This window comes from Phacochoerus africanus, chromosome 5, assembly GCF_016906955.1.
Source record: "Phacochoerus africanus isolate WHEZ1 chromosome 5, ROS_Pafr_v1, whole genome shotgun sequence".
NCBI classification, from domain to species: Eukaryota; Metazoa; Chordata; class Mammalia; order Artiodactyla; family Suidae; genus Phacochoerus; species Phacochoerus africanus.
Window position 1 is genome coordinate 43527916 of NC_062548.1, and position 18845 is coordinate 43546760.

At 48.7% G+C, this 18845-nt stretch overlaps 1 protein-coding gene across 2 annotated transcripts in view; it reads left to right on the forward strand.

Moving 5' to 3' along the window:
• The window catches only part of TRAP1 (TNF receptor associated protein 1), a 57805-nt gene that overhangs the window by 19848 nt on the left and 19112 nt on the right, over positions 1 to 18845 (forward strand). The window contains exons 1-4 of one of the 2 annotated variants that reach the window (XM_047780678.1): positions 13312 to 13411; positions 14189 to 14353; positions 15176 to 15258; positions 16300 to 16440. In XM_047780678.1, coding sequence (XP_047636634.1) covers positions 13387 to 13411; positions 14189 to 14353; positions 15176 to 15258; positions 16300 to 16440 — 414 coding nt within the window. In that variant the 5' untranslated portion in view covers positions 13312 to 13386. Of the gene's footprint in view, positions 1 to 13311; positions 13412 to 14188; positions 14354 to 15175; positions 15259 to 16299; positions 16441 to 18845 lie in introns of those variants that run through there. The other variant, XM_047780677.1, reaches the window with a different exon arrangement.

Consider the following 18845-nt stretch of genomic DNA (forward strand, 5'->3'; position numbering starts at 1 on the left):
ATCCCAAACCTCCAGCACATCCCCCCACCCCGCAACCTGTCTTATTTGGAAACCATAAGTTTTTCGAAGTCTGTGAGTCAGCATTTTTCTGCAAAGAACTTCATTGTGTTTTTTTTTTTCAGTTTCCGTATGTCGGTGATAGTGTATGACGTTGGTGTCTCGCTGTCTGACTGACTTCACTTACGTGATAATTTCTAGGTCCATCCGTGTTGCTGCAAATGCCATTCTTTCTTTCCTTTTGATGGCTGAGTAATATTCCATTGTGTATATGTACCACCTCTTCTTGATCCACTCCTCTGTCGATGGGCATTTAGGTTGTTTCCATGTCTTGGCTATTGTAAATAGTGCTGCAATGAACATTGGAGTACATGTGTCTTTGCGAGTCATGGTTTTCTCTGGATAGATGCCCAGGAGTGAGATTGCTGGATCAAATGGTAGTCCTATTTTTAGTTTTCTGAGGAATCTTCATACTGTTTGCCACAGTGGTTGGCATCAATTTACATTCCCACTAACAGTATAATAGGATTCCCTTTTCTCCACACCCTCTCTAGCATTTATTATTTGTAGACTTTTTGATGACGGCCATTCTGGCTGGTATAAGATGGTACCTCATAGTGGTTCTGGTTTGCATTTCTCTAGTAATGAGTGATGTTGAACATCTTTTTCATGTGTTTTTTGGCCGTCTGTATGTCTTCTTTGGAGAAACGTCTGTTGAGATCTTCTACCCATTCTTTGATGGGTCTTTCAGTTTTAACTTCATTTATTTTGAAACCCTGTTATTAGGCAAACACATTTGTGATTAAATTTTCCTGACAAATTGTCTCTTTTATCATTATGGTATATTCTTCTTTTTCTCTAGTATTTTTATTTTGCAGTCTACTTTGATCTCATACGGCCGCACTAGCCTTTTTAGGCTTGCTTTTTGCATGGTGTATCTTTTTCCATTTATTTACTTTCAGTGTATCTATGTTTTTATTTTTTTTTATTTTTATTTTTTTGTCTTTTTGCCTTTTCTAGGGCCGCTTCCGAGGCATGTGGCGATTCCCAGGCTAGGGGTCTAATCGGAGCTGTAGCTGCCAGCCTACGCCAGAGCCACAGCAACGCAGGATCCGAGCCGTGTCTGCAACCTTCACCACAGCTCACGGCAACGCTGGGTCCTTAACGCACTGGGCAAGGTCAGGGACTGAACCCGCAACCTCATGGTTCCTAGTCGGATTCATTAACCACTGCATCACAATGGGATCTCCTGTCTTTATATTTAAAGTGATTGTTTTGTGGGCAGCATATAATTAGGTTTTGCTTTATCAGTTCTGACAATCTTTGCCTTATCATGGCCGTCTTAAATCCATTGACTTAAAATGTAATTATTGATATAATTAGATTTGTCTCTATATTATTTGTCCCGTCTAATTATTCCCCTCTGTTCTGCCTTTCTTCTGTTCTTCTGTTCTTTGGATCAAGTAAATATTTTTTAGAATTCCGTTTTAGTTTTTTTTGTCTTTTTTAGGGCCGTACCTGCAGCATATGGAGCTTCCCAGGCCGGGGGTCGAATTGGAGCTGTAGCTGCCGGCCTACACCACAGCAACACCAGATCCTAGCCTTATCTGCAACCTACACCATAGCTAATGGCAACACTGGATGGTTAACCCTCTGCCCACGGCCAGGGATTGAACCTGCACCCTCACAGATGCGGGTCACATTTGTTTCCACTGAACCATGCTGGGAATTCCCTATTTTAGTTTAAGTTGTGCTTTTTAAGCTATAACTCTTAGCATTATTTTTGAGTTGGTTACTCTGGAGAATGTAATGGTCATCCTTAACTTCCCTAGTCTGTTTGGAATTGGTATTGTGATGCACCACATTAACTGTAAAACCTTGCAACTGACTAGATGCATTTCTTCCATCCGCTGCATCCCTGCGCTGCATCTGTCGTATGCATTGCGTGGACATATGTTATGAACCCCATGAGACAATGTGTTAATTTTTGGCTTCCGCTGTTGTAGAGAAATAGTCTTATGTTTACCTAGAGTACTGTTTCTTTCTTTTCGGCTATCCCTGTAGAAGTTCCTGAGCCAGGGATCAAAGCTGTGCCATAGCAGCAACCCTAGCCGGCTAGCTGCTGCAGTGACGGCGCTGGATCCCTAACCCCTGCGCCACAAGGGAACTTAGGTTATCATTTCTGATGTTCTGCATTTCCTTTTTGAAGATCTAAGTTTCCGTGTGATATCGTTTAAATTCAGCTTGAAGAACTGTAGCATTTCTTTCTGTGCAGGTCTGCTGTTTAATAAGACTTAATAATAAGATGTTGTCCCGTTGTCTTTCAGCCTCCGTTGTTACTGACGAAAAGAGAGAAGTCATTCACGTTACTGTTCCCCCAAGTAACGTGTTGTTCTTCTCTGGTTGCTTCCGAGATTTTCTCTTTTTGTTTGGTTTTTTAGCTGTGTGATTATGATGCACCTCGGTGTTTTCCTTTCTTTTTTTTTCTTTCTTTCTATGGTTGCACTTGTGGCCTATGGACATTCCTAGGCCAGAAACTGAATCCAGGCCACAGCTGTGGCCATGCTGGATCCTTTAACCCACTGCCCTGGCTGCGCAGCAAATCCACGTCTCCACAGCGTCCAGAGCTACTGCAATTGGATTCTTAACTGGGTGGTTTTCTTTGATATTAACTTGCCATTGGATCACTGAACTTTCTGAATCTGTAAATTTATGTAAATATCTGTAAATTTTTGACCAACTTTGAAGGAATTTTTTATTTATTTATTTATTGATTGATTGATTTTTTTCCCTATTCTCTTTATCCTCTCCTTCTGGGACTCCAGTTACATATATGTTAAAATTCTTTTTCTTGTCCCACATATAATATCAGACCCAGTTCATTTGTGGGTTTTTTGTGGATTTGTTTTGTTTTTGTTGTTGCTTTTAATGGCTGCACCTGCAGACTATGTAAGTTCCAGGGCTAGGGATTGAATTGGAGCTGCAGCTGCAGGCCTTCGTTGAGGCCACAGCAACGCTGGATCCGAGGTGCAGCTGCAACCTATACTGCAGGTTATGGCAGCACTGGATCCTTAACCCACTGATCAAGGCTAGGGATCGAACCTCCATCGTCAAGGACACTATATCAGGTTCTTAACCTGCTGAGCCATAATGGGAACTCCCTGAGTAACTTTTTGTTGTATCCTAGACATTGTGGGTGTTGCTTTTTGGCATCTCTGGATTCTGTTCCCCTCTTCTGAATAGTGGTTATTTTAAAGATGGATATTAACCTGGTTGACCCCCTAGCTGCAAACCCTTTCTCTTAGGCAGCAGTTTGTTTTGTCCTTAACTGGGCTGCTTGCAGTTTACCCCATACATGATTCAGGAGGTCAGCCAGAGACTTAGAAGTGTTCCCCAAACTGGGGGCTCCCTTTCTCTGACTGTTTTTTGGGATTTTTCTCCCTTGGTTTTTCAGAATCAGTGGTTTTCCAAATCTCTCCTCTGGTTTTTTCAGGCCAGAAAAGAGCACATCTTGTGTGTTGTCTCTTGGAGCTTTAGGCTCCTTTCATTGAACCTGCCCTCATTCTGTGCTGCTCCCTTCTTCCAGACAGCAAATCTCCAGAATCTGCCTGCTTTTGTTGATTCTCCAGAACCTTCAGTAGTCTTTTTGTTGTTGTTCCTACGTTTTTTTGTTTTTTGGGTTGTTATCCACAGGTTTGGTTGGTAGCCATTGAGGAAGAGGCGCTCTGTGTAGTAATAAATACAAAAAGTGAAATCACTCTTTTCCGTATCACCCTTGAGAAGATGAGAGATGGTCCATTTGGGATATGTAATTTTCAGAGAAACAGTCAGGGTATTTCTTCTTAAAATAGCATGTCCGTCAAGGGCTTAATCTCCAAAATATGCAAACACCTTGTACAACTCAACGAAAAAACAAACAATCCAATTGGAAAATGGGCAGAAGACCTGAACAGACATTTCCCAAGAAAAATAACAAATGGCGAGGCGAGTAGGCACGTGAAAAAAATGCTAAGCATCACTAATTGTTAGAGAAATGCAAATCAAAACTACAATGAGGTGCCACCTCACACCAGTCAGAATGGCCATCATCAGTAAGCCTACAGATAACAAATACTAGAGAAGGTGTGGAGAAAAGGGAACCCTCCTGCACTCTTGGTGGGAATGTAAATTGGTACAACCACTACGGAGAACAGTACAGAGGTACCTCAGAAAACTATTCAACTACCATATGATCCAGCATTTGATCCTACTTGTGAGCGGATATCTGGACAAAACTATAATTCAAAAAGAAGGTGCACCCCTGTGTTCATTGCAGCACTATTCACAGTAGCTAAGACATGGAAACAACCTAAATGTCTGACAGATGAGTAGATGAAGATGTGATACATATACACAATAGAATACTACTCAGCCATGAAAAGAAAGAAAGAGTGCCATTTGCAGCAACGTGGATGCAGCTAGAGATTCTCATACTAAGTGGAGTGAGTCAGAAAGAGACAGATACCACCTGATACCACTTATATGTGGAATCTAAGATACGGCACAAGCGAACCTATCTGTAAAACAGAAGCAGACTCACAGACATGGAGAACAGACTTGTGGTTGCCATGGGGGGCAGTGGAAGGAGGCGGATGGACGGGGAGTTTGGGGTTAGTAGACGCAAACTATTACGTTTTGAGTGGATAAGCAGTCAGGTCCTCGTGTGCAGCACAGGGAACCATATCCAGTCCATTGGGATAGACCACGATGGAAGATGATAGAAGAAAGGGGATGTGTATGTGTGTATGACTAGGCCACTTTGCTGGACAGTAGAAATTGGCACAACGTTGAAAACCAACTATACTTTTTTTTTTGTCTTTTTGCCTTTTCTAGGGCCGCTCCTGTGGCATATGGAGGTTCCCAGGCCAGGGGTCGAATCGGAGCTGTGGCCACTGGCCTACGCCAGAGCCACAGCAATGCAGGATCCGAGCCACGTCTGCAACCTTCACCACAGCTCACAGCAACGACGGATCCTTAACCCAACTGAGCAAGGCCAGGGATTGAACCCGAAACCTCATGGTTCCTAGTCGGATTCGTTAACCACTGCGCCACGACAGGAACTCCAGAAAATCAACTATACTTTAGTGAAAAGATTACTTCAAAGGTTGAAGGAAATGACCAATGTAAAAAGTGTATCAGTGTCTGAAGCACATCATTTAGGTGCTGTTTCGAAGCAAAACCAGAGTAAGAACTGTTGTTACTGATATATGGGAAAGATAGATTTTTTTTTTTTTAAGAAAACAAAACAAAAAAAACCCCATACGCACTGTGTTTTGATTCATGTGCCTTCGTTAGTGGGCCCCTGTTGGCAGCCGCATTTTTAATTTATGCTTACTAGTCAAACTGACCTTGCAGGACCACTAACGCCATCTGTTGGCTGACTGAATGTGCTTCTGCTTGAGCATAATGATGTTTAAAACTGCTGATAAAGTTTCATGATTGTTTACGGGAAAAAAAGAGCTGCTTCTGCATCAGATGTTTTGGCATACGGAGAAATATGGATGTTCTTGCCTTCAGAGAGTTTGATACTAAGAAATGTAAACTTGACCCTACCCAAATTTGGTGAGATATTAATGTATTAAGAAAAAGCTAAGGGGTTCCTGCTGTGGCACAAAGAGTTAAGAATCCAACTGCAGGGAGTTCCTGTCACGGCTCAGCAGTAAGAAACCTGACTAATATCCATGATGACACGGGTTCGATCCCTGGCCTTGCTCAGTGGGTTAGGAATTAGACGTTGCTGTGACTGTGGTGCAGGCCGACAGCTACCGCTCCATTTGAGGCCTAGCCTGGGAACTTCCATATGCCATGGGTGCAGCCCTAAAAAGACAAAACAAGACAAAAACAAACAATCCAACTGCAGAGGCTTGGACCACTGGGGAGGTTCGAGTTTGGTTCCTGTCCAGGCTCAGTGGGTTAAAGGATCTGGCATTGCTGCGCCTGTGGTGTAGGTCACAGCTTCAGCTTGGGTTTGATCCCTGGCCCAGGAATTTCCCTGTGCCACAGGTGTGGCTGTAAAAAAAGAAAGAAAAGGTTAATTGTAAAAATGCCGCAACCTGGCTTATAACTGCTATTTTAAATTAGCAGCTTGGGAAGTAAGTGCTGTGCATTCATAGTAGGGAAAGTTGATTGTGTGCTGCGAGGGAGGAGGCCCAGTGGAGGAGAAGTTGCACGTGTGTGTTGTCAGATTCAAACTTTCATTGTTTCCTGTTTTGTGAGCCGAAACCACCAAACAGTTAATCTTAGTTAACACTAAGACATTGTAGTCTGAGGTTTGTGGTTTTTCCTTTAGGGTCTAGGGGAAACATGAAGACACACTGCGCAGATAGTGTGTTTGTATCTGGCTCAGGCAGATTTGTTGCACTATTGGTTTATTCTTAAAGTCACTTTAGAAAGTTCAGTTAACCTGAAATCAAATCTGCTCTTAATAGTGCTGTTGATTAATCTTGGAATTAAAATGGAAAATCTTAAAGTCCTGGTTAGAAATATAGATTGCTTATTTTTCCCTTTTCTCAGCTATTTCCGTCATAAACAACATATAAAATCCTTTCAAAAGTATTATTCCCCTATAAAGTAGGGGAAAAAAACACAGGAAAAATAAGACTTGGGAAATTGTGTTTAATTTTGGAGTAAGGAAGGCTTTTACAAACAACAGATTAATTTCCTTAACATGTAAAGAGTTGTTACAGATCAATAAGAGAAAATGTAGTAGAAAATGATCAGAGGATATCAACAGTCCATTAACAAAAATAGGAAATAGAAAAAAAACTTTTTTTTGGCCCTGCCTGCAGCATGTGGAAGTTTCTGGGCCAGGGATCAAACCTGTGCCACAGTAGTGACCCATGCCACTGCAGTGACAGCCCAGATCCTTAACCTGTGATGCCACAAGAGAATTCCTTTTTTTTTTTTTTTTTTTTTTTTAATATTTTAGAAGTTCCCGTTGTGGCTCAGCAGAAACAAATCTAACTAGACATCAATGAGGATGGAGGTATGATCCCTGGCCTTGCTCAGTGGGTTAAGGATCTGGCATTGCCATAAGCTGTGGTGTAGGTCGCAGACGCAGCTCGCTTCCAGCATGGCTGTGGCTGTGGCGTAGGCTGACGGCTACAGCTCTGATTCGACCCCCAGTCTGGGAACCTCCATATGCCATGGGTACGGCCCTAAAAAGACCAAAAAAAAAAAGCCAAGAAAGAAAATATTTTAAAATATAGATAGATGCTCCGTCTTGCTCATTGTAAGAGAAATGTAAGTGAAAACTATAGTAAAATTTTACCTGACTGCTAGGCCGAGAGCCAGAGGTTTCACAGCAGTACCACCTTGGCAGCAGTATGTGTATTATACATTCTCCTGATGTCGCTGGTGGGAATGTAATCGCATCGGTCTCTGGAGGGTGACTTGGCAGCCGTGACCACAGTTTAAACTGGGCATGACCTTGGCCCTGATGACTCCACTTCTCACGGTATACTCCAGTGGACACCTGTGCCAGGCTTGTGGCCTATGGCATAACCATGCGTCATTGTCACTGCTATGGCTCTGGTGCGGTCACGGGCCCTGGAGCTTCCATGTGCCGAGGATGCAGCCAACCAGTTAAAAAAAAAAAAGTGTACTTGTAGGTAAATGAAATGACATGTGTACAGGAATAGGTCTTTGTTACTTTGAAATACTTTGTGCTTTCAGAGATGTTACAGAAGGAGCACACAGCCTTCTCCCCCAGTTTCCCTACTCTTAACCTCTCACACGGCCAAGGGATTGAAAACTGAAATTACACTGACGCAGCACTCACTCTTGGGTAACACACCCGTCCTGGCTGACATTAGCCGGATTTCCCACCCATGTCCTTTGCCGGCCCAGGATCCTGCAGCGTGTGCTGGTGTCACCTTGGTCTCCTCAGTCTATGTTTGTCCGTTGGGAACTTGACAACTTTAGAAGAGCACTGGCCCGTTGTTTTAGAGGATTTCCCTATTTGGGGGTTTGTCTGATGTCTTCTTACAGTTAGATGGAGATGCGTTTTTGGCGAGAACACGGCAGGAGACAGGCTGGACTGTCCGCCCCCATAGGAGCTGCAGGATGAGGACACACCTCATTCCTCATGGTGACTCTGGTCACTTGCTTAAGGCTCTGTGCCACTTTCTCCACCGCGAAGTACTGGTTTTCTCTTTGGATCAGAAGGAGCTGGGCATACTTGGAGATTCTGCACATGTTCTATTTCTGGTGAACGTCTGTTCACAGTTTATACCTGTCAGACCTGTCACTGTGCTTGCCTGATGGCAGTTGTCTGTTTCCATCGTTCCTTATACATTTACGAATTGTAATTCTGTAAGAAAGAAGTCCTTTTGCCTCCATTTATTTATGTATTTATTTTTAGGGCCACACCTGCGGCATATGGATGTTCCCAGGCCAGGGGTCCCATTGGAGTGGCAGCGGAGGCCTACACCACAGGCACAGCCACCCAGATCCTTAACCCACTGAGCGAGGCCAGGAATCGGACTTGCATCCTCATGGATACTAGCCGTATTCTTAACCTGCTTAGCCACAGTGGAAACTCCCATCCGTTTATTTATTATTTCTGTAAGTGGAGGCTTATAGACATTTATTGACCAGCTGACAGTTCACGACTGTCGTTATTTTGTTCCTCAGTTTGTCGTAGATTTTTTTTAAAGTTTTTAAAATAATTTTTATTTTCCATTATAGCCGATTCACAGTGTTCTTTCAATTTTCTACTGCACAGCAAGGTTAACCAGTCACACATACATGTATACATTCATTTTTCTCCCATTATCATGCTCCATCACAAGTGACCAGACACAGTTCCCAGTGCTGCACAGTTCCCAGTGCTTATCCACTCCAAAGGCAATAGTTTGCATCTGTTAACCCCAAATTCCCAGTCTCTCTCTCTCCCTCCCCCTCCCTCTTGGCAACCACAAATCTGTTCTCCAAGTCCATGATTTTCTTTTCCGTGGGAAGGTTCATTTGTGCCATATATTAGATTCAAGATGTAAGTGAAATTATGCGGTACGTGCCTTTCTCTTTCTGACGTACTTCACTCAGTATGAAAGTCTCTAGTTCCATCCATGTTGCTGCAAATGGCATTATTTTGTTCTTTTTTATGGCTGGGTAGTATTCCATTGTGTATATATACCACATCTTTTTTTTTTTGTCTTTTTTGCTATTTCTTTGGGCCGCTCTCGTAGCATATGGAGGTTCCCAGGCTAGGAGTCGAATCGGAGCTGTGGCCACCGGCCTACGCCACAATCGCAGCAACGCAGGATCCGAGCCGTGTCTGCAACCTACACCACAGCTCACGGCAACGCCGGATCGTTAACCCACTGAGCAAGGGCAGGGATCAAACCCGCAACCTCATGGTTCCTAGTCGGATTCATTAACCACTGCGCCACGACGGGAACTCCTATACCACATCTTTCTAATCCACTCATCTGTCGATGGACATTTGGGTTGTTTCCATGTCTTGGCTATTGTGAATATGGCTGCAATGAACCTGCGGGTGCATGTGTCTTTTTCAAGGCAAGTTTTGTCTGGATATATGCCCAAGAGTGGGGTTTCTGGGTCATATGGTAGTTCTATGTATAGTTTTCTAAGGTACCACCATACTGTTCTCCATAGTGGCCGTACCAGTTTACATTACCCCCAACAGTGCAGGAGGGTGCCCTTTTCTCCACACCCCCTCCAGCATTTGTTGTTTGTGGGTTTGTCCTAGATTTTGCCACTGAGTGTGCCTTCCACTTGGAGCCTATGTCTCTTGGATGTCCCATCATCTCTGAGTCCTTCACCTTCTGGCACCACAGGTGTTGCAGGCTCATCGGGGTGCTCTCAGGTGGCCTTGATCCCTTTCCTTGGGAAATGCTAGTGACAAACCAAGATCTGTGTACAGGAAGGTGACCACCCACCCCACTTTGCCCAGGATGGAGGGATTTCCCAGCATGGGGGTTTTTGTCCAAGACGCTCACTCTTCCTGGGGCTAGGTGCTCCCTGCTGCTGGGGGTGTCATTGCCGCCAGGGAGTCCCCCACATATACACACCCTGCTCTTTATTTCTATGTCTGATCTGCAGCTAGAGGAAGAAGGACGAGTTCACACTGACGCCTCCATCTGCTGCCCAACAGGGGTCACCCTGGCCCCCTTCCCTCTGGTAACTCCTTTCTCCTGACTCAGGTGCTTGTGGTCTTCCTATACACACAGAGCAGTTCGAGAATTGCTGCCAGTTCTGCTCCAGTAATCGTATGCTGTTCCCTCTGAGCCCAGCTCTGCAGTATCCTGTTGACCCTTGAATAACACAGGTTTGAACTCTGAAGGTCTCCTGATTGGCATCTTTTTTCCCTAAGTGTACCACCCAGTACCACCCAGTCTGCAGTCGGCTGGAACCCACGCCTGTGGCTGTGGCTGTGGCTCCTGGAGGCCAGCTGTAAAGTGATGCTTTCCTTTCAGCTGCGTGGGGCTGGGAGGGAGGGTCTGTGCCCTGATCCCCGCGCTGTTCAGGGGTCACTTGTACAGTCCAAGGACCGCTTTCGGGAGTTACTTGGCTTGGTTCCTCAGGGGAGGTACGTTGTGCGTATTACAGTTTGCACATGCTTTGCTGTTTGTGTTTTATGTTCTCCGTACACCCTGGGTGCTCTTAACTATTTACTCTTTGGGTATATGAAACGCTACTGTCTTTCTGAGAGTCAGAACAAAAGCTGTACTCAGGGAGGTCTCCTGTGGTGCAGAGGGCTAAGGATCCAGTGTTGTCACTGCAGCAGCTCAGGTCACTACTGTGCCACAGGGTCCATCCCTGGCCAGAGAATTCAAGAAAAAAAAAAAAAAGAAAAAGGTATATTGAGAAATGTCACCTTCCCCTCACTCTGCTACCCCATTTCCAGTCTTCCGTCCTTTTCACTCTGTTCCCACACGTCTCCGTCCCCCAAGAGACATTCAAACTCTAGCCCCCAGCACCTGTGAATGTTTTTTGGGGTTTTTTTTGGATATCAGGTCTTTGCGGGCGATGGAGCCAAGATGAGGTCGTAGGGTGGGCCTGCGTCACTTCGAGGTTGCCATCTTCACCTCCTAGAGGGGCCCCTGAGGCTGCGGAAGCCTGGGGGACAGACAGAACACATTCTGCCTCACAGCCTCAGAAGGAACCAGCCCTGCTGACACGCTGGATTTTACACTTCTAGCCTCCAGCACTGGGAGATGGTTGGTTTCTGTTGTTTAAGCTGCCTGGCCTGTGGTGTTTTGCCACAGTGGCTCCAGGAAATGACACACAAGCAGTTTCTGTGGCTTAAATTGTGTGCCCTTGTTACCCCGTTCCTGTGAGGGTCTCTGTAGGTACAAGATAAGATGAGGTCATGTTGGATTTTAACGAGCCCCAAATCTAGTGTATCTGGTGACTTTTAAGAGGGGAGTTTAGGAGTTTCCGTCGTGGCTCAGTGGTTAACGAACCTGACTAGTGTCCATGAGGACATGGGTTCAATCCCTGGCTTTGTCCCGTGGGTTAAGGATCCGGTGTTTCTGTGAGCTGTGGTGTAGATCACAGATGTGGCTTGCATCCCGCGTTGCTGTGGCTGTAGCGTAGGCTGGCAGCTATAGCTCCGATTGGACCCCTAGCCTGGAAACATCCATATGCTGAGAGTGCGGCCCTAAAAAGACCAAAAAAAAAAAGTTTGGACACACTGGGCAAAGGAGGCCAGGTGACAATAGTGGCAGAGGTTGGAGTGAGGCGTCCACGAGCCAAGGGCTGCTGGCAACTCCCAGAGCCAGGAGAGACTGTGGACCGACTCCCTCTGACCCTCCAGACAGAATCGGCCCCGCCCAGAGATTGGGTCTGTCGTTGTCAGCCACCATCTGTGGTACTTTGTTAGAGCAGCCTTAGGAGATGAATGCTTAGATGTCAGTTTCTGGTCTGTCCTTCTGTGTTTCTTCTGCACAGAAAAATGCCAACATGGATATTTTCCTGTATCTTATTTCTTCCATGAAGGATAAGCATGCAGTAAATAACTCTTTTATCACCCTGGAACATAATTTTTAACAGCATAAGACTGGAAACAGTTTAAATATCCATCAGGTGAGCACTAAAGACTTAGCCATTGCAGTGGAATAGCATTTGTTCATTAAAAAGAATAAGCAGATTTTATTATTATTTTTTTGAATTATTTTTATTTTTTATAACTGGCTGTGGGGGAGGGGGCGACCTGTTCTTTTGGGACGGAATGGGCCATGAGCAGAAGGGCGGAAAGGGAGGTAGGGAGGGTTGTCAGGTCGGTGGACTGTGCAGATGAAGCAGGTCAGGAGTACTTTCCGGGGCTCGGCAGGCCTGCTGGGCTGGGGCGGCGTGGGGGGTTGGTTCTGCAGGTTTGGGATGCCACTGGGTGGAGGGCTGGGAATGCCAGCCCGGGGCATTTGCAGTTGGGGTTCAGGAATTAAGTTCTCTGAAACCAGAGTAACCAGATGGAATTAGTGTTGGAAGATTAGCGTGTTGAGATTTTAGGGCCAGATTGCAGGGGAGGTGCTGCTGGCAGGGAGGCCAGCCCGAAGGCCTTTGGACCCAGGTGTGGGGACAAGGCAGGGCGGAGCCGGAAGGCCCACGTGGCGGGTGGGCGGGGCCCAGCATGAGCATTCCTTGCGTCCCTGCTGCAGGAGGACTCCACCGAGCACCCTCTGTCCTTTGCTGAGCAAGAGGTAGGGAGTGGGTACTGGTGAAACGTTTAGGGGAGTGGTAGGTGTGAGAATTCCTGGACGCCCCAGTGTTGTCGGGCTCCTGTGGTTTGGTTTTGGTTTTGGTTTTTGGCTGTGCCTGCAGCATGTGAAAGTTCCTGGGCCAGGGATCAAACCCTGCCACCGTAGTGACACGACCCATAGCAGTGACAATCCCAGGTTCTTAACCCTTTAGACCACCAGGGAACTCCAAAAAGAGAGGTTTTTATACCTTGCAGGAATGTGGAAGTTAATGTTGATCCTTGAACCTTCACATTATTCCTGGACATTGTAAATCACTCCTTCTGACGGGTACACGTGTGCTGTAGGGAACGGGCTGCTGCACTTGCGCCTGGCTTGGAGGTCCACACAGAAGGGCTGCTGTGTCTGAGCCGTATCCTTGAAAACGCTGGGCACTAAGCATCTAGTGTCCAGCCCCCGGCCTGGCCGTCCTGGAGTCGGGCGAGTGTCGAGGGCGGGCTGGTTCCGTCCTGCCGGCCAGAGTGGAGGTGTCTGCACGTGTTCTGTAGCGTCTGCCAGTCGGGCCTGGCTGGGGCGGCGCTGTCCAGTGGCGGGGTTTCCCTTCTCTCCTTGCAGTGGTTCCTCGGTCCGCCGTGCTGAGTAGGAAGGTGCAGAGGAGCTACGCGAGGCATCAGTCCCCTTCCTGGTCATGAGGCAGAGGAGACCATGCGCTGGTGTGCCCCTTTTTTTTTTTTTTTTTGGTCTTTTTGCCATTTCTAGGGCTGCTTCCCACGGCATATGGAGGTTCCCAGGCCAGGGGAACCTACCAGCCTACGCCAGAGCCACAGCAACAGGGGATCTGAGCTGGGTCTGCAACCTACACCACAGCTCACAGCAACGCTGGAACCTTAACCCACTGAGCAAGGCCAGGGATTGAACCTGCAACCTCATGGTTCCTAGTCAGATTCGTTAACCACTGAGCCAGGACAGGAGCTCCTGGTTTGCCCTTTGAATACACCAATTTACAAAACTCTTGGACCTTTTCATACAGTAGAGGAGAAGAATCAATGAAGATTCTTTAGAAGATGAAACTGTTTCAGAACATCTACTTTAAAAAATTTGGATCCCTTTTGGGGTCCAATTTTCCCGGTAAGGGGAGCTGGCCTGTCATTTATTTCAGGCCTTGGGAGGGGCTGTGAGCACTGAGGCCCGTGCGAGTTTGGCGGATTCGTGCCGTCTCACTAGAGGCGCGTACATGGGCAGTGGGATCAGGAGGCTTCTGCCCGCTCCCTTGGCTCAGCCCCTCGTTCTGATCATTCTTGGTATTTGACACGTGTGAGGGTACGTTACCAAAACGACTGGCCAGAGTACCAGGAGCTGCACAGCATTTATCACTTCCGATTTCTCCAGGTGACACGTTAGCATCTGTCAGTCTGGATGTGAACCTATGAGGATATTCTGTTTCCAATGTCTTATTAACTCTCCTTCTTTCTGCATGTCTGTCTTTTCAGGAAACTCCGTTTTGTGTCCTCGGAGGCCCCCAGCCCAGTCCTGGCGTCCCAGGCAATGCCTGGCCTCCAGCTTCCACGCTGGACGGCCGTTCAGCTCGCAGGCTGCCGAGGACCGGAAGGAGGAGCCGTCACACTGCATCATCAGCAGCTCGGAGACCGTGCAGGGTATGGTGCAGCTGCGTGTCCTGGGAAGTCCTTGTTGGCTTGTGGCTGGCTCATCAGGGGACATTTTTGCAGCAGGAGCTATGGGAGAGCCACTGCTGGCTTGCGGAGAACGAGGGCCTGGGCTAGAAGGAGCGTCCCCGAGCAGCAGCGCACCCTGCGTGTCTTCCCACTTGCATGCGGCGAGTCTTGCCCCCTCTGGTGGTCACCTGCGAGTTCGCGGGCCGCCTCCTAAGTGGTGATTCAGGCACATCTGCTAGTAATCATAGAAGTGGGACGTGAGCTCAGGCCTGGCCCTGGCGGCGCAGGCCCACACTCTGGGCTGCCCTTCGTCCTGCGAGGGGTGGGGAGCTGTCTCAGAGCCAGTCCTGAAGTGGGTCCGTTTCTGGCTTTCACACGAGACCTCAACAGAGTCTCTGGTGTCCCGGTTTAGAGGGGGGAGGTTTTCTTGTTCCTTGGCTCTATGACGGGTTCATTCGGAGAGCGCTGTGTTCAGGAGGAGAAGCTGGGTCTGGTCGCGGGAGCCAGCTCCCCTCGAGACAGCCCCCGCGGAGGCGGCCCAGCCCCAGGCCCGCAGGCTCCGGCGAGGGGGTGCCAGGGCCCGCGCGTCCTCTGCCCTCTCCGGGGAGAGGGGACCACTTGGTTCATCTGTTCCTGAGACCTCCTGCCTGAGCCCCACACACTTGGTTTCTTTCTGTTTTGTTCATGGTTTCAAAAACTGTTTAAAGCTTGTTACCTTAAACATTTTCTGGAATGTTACGTAGTGTATTTCTCCATGAAGAAAGACGTTAAACTTCAGTGGTTGTGTCTGTGGTTCATTACTAGGTTCTGTTTCCAAACACGAGTTCCAGGCTGAGACAAAGAAGCTTCTGGACATCGTCGCCCGTTCCTTATACTCAGAAAAAGAGGTGCAGTACCTGTTACCTGCTCCACGCTGCTGGGTTTCCTTTGTTAAAAGTGTGTTTATGCCCTTGGGGGAAACAGCAGCTCGTATGTTGGCCGTGAGCTCGCGTTAAATTTGGGCAGGTCCTGATCTTGGCTACCAGTGAAGGTGTATTTACCAAAGTCGGTTGGGTTTTATGGACAAATACGAGTCTCTGGGCCACATCGAATCTGGGAATTAATGAAATTTTCCTGAAAGCCATCCGTCCGTCAGACGCTGGTGTGGAACCCTGCTGAGACTCACTTCTGTGATTGTTGGTGCCCTGAGGCCCTGGTGGGGCCACCCGCGCTCTGTGGGGGTATCGGAGCTGGAGGAGGAAGACCCCTGCCCTGTGTGGACCAGAGCAGAGAGGAGCTACTAGGGACCTTCTGGAGGAGCTGAAGCTCCTCGGGGTGACAGACGGCGCTGAGCCGGGGCCGTCTCGTCTCCCCAGGCTTGTCGTTAGAGCGCAGGGGGCGAGGCACAGCCACGCACGATGAAGAGGGTCTCCTGCTCTGAAGTTGTGTGGTCATGTGTGCCTGTGACCTCCAGCTTTTGTGCTCCTGGTCGGATCACCCCTGGGCCCCTGCCCTGTGCTCTGACTGTAAGCGGAAGGTCTGTCAGCGGGAAAGGGCTTTCCAGACACTGCCAGTGGCCCTTGGTTTCTCCCGACTGTGGGAGGTCTGGTTCGTGATGATCCGCTAGCTAAGGTGAAGCCAGGCTTGCTTCATGGGGTAGAGGAAGCAGTTTGGGGGTGTTTGATACCCTGGGCGGGAGTTGAGAAGGAGGCTGTCTGCTGGGTCCTGGATGTTGGGAGTGAGCAGACGGACACGCGACTCCAGGCCTGACCTTCAGGAGGCACAGTTGGGGCAGAGTCGTGCTGACCCGCCTGGGACGCTGCTGAGAAGAAAGCCGGCAGACTTTCTGGACAGACGTTCTGTGGTGTCGCTCCCCAGCCTCTGACAGTTGCCGCAGAGGCTGTTCCCAGTGGTCCTGCAGTGGTGGCATCTCATTTCCCTTCCTCCAGGTGTTTGTACGGGAGCTGATCTCCAATGCCAGCGACGCCTTGGAAAAGCTGCGTCACAAGCTGGTGTCTGAAGGCCAAACGCTGCCAGAAATGGAGATTCACTTGCAGACCAACTCCGAGAAGGGCACCATTACAATCCAGGTACCGTTCCCCTGCGACCCGCTCGGAGCTCCCCGTGCTGGCGACCACCAGGGCCTCCCCACACTGGGACGGGGAGACAGGCCTGCCTCTCTGTCCCGTCTCTAGGCTGCTGGTGACGAGCCAGCCATCTTTACTATTCGCTTACTATATGTAAAAACATTCATTCAACATATGAAATCTAGAAAACACAGATAAGCAGTAATAGTAAGATAATTTACTATTAATGTTTTAGTGTATATCTGTTGAGGTTTTTGATCTATGCATTTATCTACATCTCTAAAAAGAAATTTTTTTTTTGGCCACCCCTGAGGCACATGGAAGTTCCCAGGCCAGGGATAGAATCTGGGACCTGAGGTGCTGCAGAGACAATGTCAGACCCTTAACCCACTGCCAAAGCAGGAACTTGTCTAAACAATTTTTTTTTTTGTCTTTTAGGGTCACACCCTTGGTATGTGGAGATTCCCCGGCTAGAGGTAGAATCAGAGCTACAGCCACTGGCCTACACCGCAGCCACAGCCACACCAGATCCAAGCCGTGTCTGCGACCCACACCACACCTCATGGCAACTCCGGATCCTTAACCCACTGAGCGAGGCCAGAGGTCGAACCCGCAACCTCATGGTTCCTAGTCGATTCATTTCTGCTGCGCCACGACGGGAGCTCCCTTTCACTTTTTTTTTTTTTTTTGGTCTTTTTGCTATTTCTTGGGCTGCTCCCGCAGCATATGGAGGTTCCCAGGCTAGGGGTTGAATCGGAGCTGTAGCCTCCGGCCTACGGCAGAGCCACAGCAACGCGGGATCCGAGCCACGTCTGCAACCTACACCACAGCTCACGGCAACGCCGGATCGTTAACCCACTGAGCAAGGGCAGGGACCGAACCCGCAACCTCATGGTTCCTAGTCGGATTCGTTAACCGCTACGCCACAACAGGAACTCCCCTTTCACATTTTTAACTGTACTCTTCCTTTTGCAATGCCCGTTTCCCCAGGTTACTGACTGTCCCGTGGTGCTATTTTTTATTTGCAGCTGGCTGTTGAGACTAACAGTCCTCCTTTAGATGCAGCAGTATTTTTGGTGGCTCTTGCAACCTTTGAACAGTTAAGGTCAGAGGGTTAGAAAGGCAGAAGTGGGGTTCATCAGGCGGTGGGCCCGGGGCCGTCACACCCCCTGGGCGGGGCGGCTGCATCACTGTGGGGTGCTGAGTGGACGATGCCTCCTCCCTGTGAGCCTGGCGCCACTGGTCAGAGTTGCCATGGGCTCTGTCTTGTGCCCTCCCATTGACGCCCCGTGCTCTGCGTGTGTGCGCCTTGCTCGCTTGCTCTCGCTGGTCTGCGAAGCTTTGTGGAGGAGTGATTTCTACACGGGTCACGCGTCCCGAGAGTCCAAGCCGGCGTGTGGCTCTCCTGGACCACTCACACCCCGACGTTACGCCCTCGTTAGCCCTGCGCCGTCCAGCCCATCAGCCACTGACCTGCCTTCTGCCCCGGTGGTTTGTGTTTTCGGGAGTTTCACACAGACACAGCTACATGGGCGGCGGACGTCTTTCCCTCGCGACAGTGCTTCGGGGGGTCCTCCCAGCTGTCGTGTGTGTCCGTTGCCTCTGTGCTGTCGCTGAGAGGCCTTCTGGTGTATGGAGCCGGAGCAGTCTGTGTGTCTGCTCACCGACCAGTTGGTGAGCGCTTGGGGATGTCAGCAGTAAGGCCCCGGTGAACTTCTGGGTTTAAGTCTTTGTGAGGGCAGGTATTTTTGTTTCTCTTGGGTAAACATGTACTAGTGGGATTGTTGGGTCCTTTGAGGACGTGACTGTTAAACGTTTTTTTTTTCTTCCCCCAGGGCTGCACCTGTGGCATATGGAGGGTCCCAGGCTAGGGGTCCAATCGGAGCTACAGCCACAGCCACGCCAGATCTGAGCCATGTCTCTGACCTACCACAGCTCAGGGCAGTGCTGGATCCTTAACCCACTGAGTGAGGCCAGGGATCAAACCTGCAACCTCATGGTTCCTGGTCGGATTCGTTTCCACTGTGCCACGACGGGAACTCCTCTGGTAAACTTTATAGGGGACTGCCAGACCCTGCCGTGGTGGGGTTCCACCCGCATTCCCGCAGCAGCGTGGGTGTGCCAGTCGCTGCCCTTCCTTGCCAGCGTCATTCTTTTTTGGTTTTGTCTACGCCCATCGCATGTGGAAGTTCCCAGGCCAGGGATTGAATTCACAGCTGCAGCAATGCCGGATCCCTAACTCGCTGCAGCCACGAGAGGACTCCTGGTCTCTGTAAGTTTAGTCATTCTCGTGGGCGAGCTGTGTATCTCACTGTGGTCCCGATTTTCATCTCCCTAGTGATTAACGGTGTTGAGCATCTTTTCATGTGTTTGCCATTCATGTATCATCTTTGTGAAATGTCTTTTGA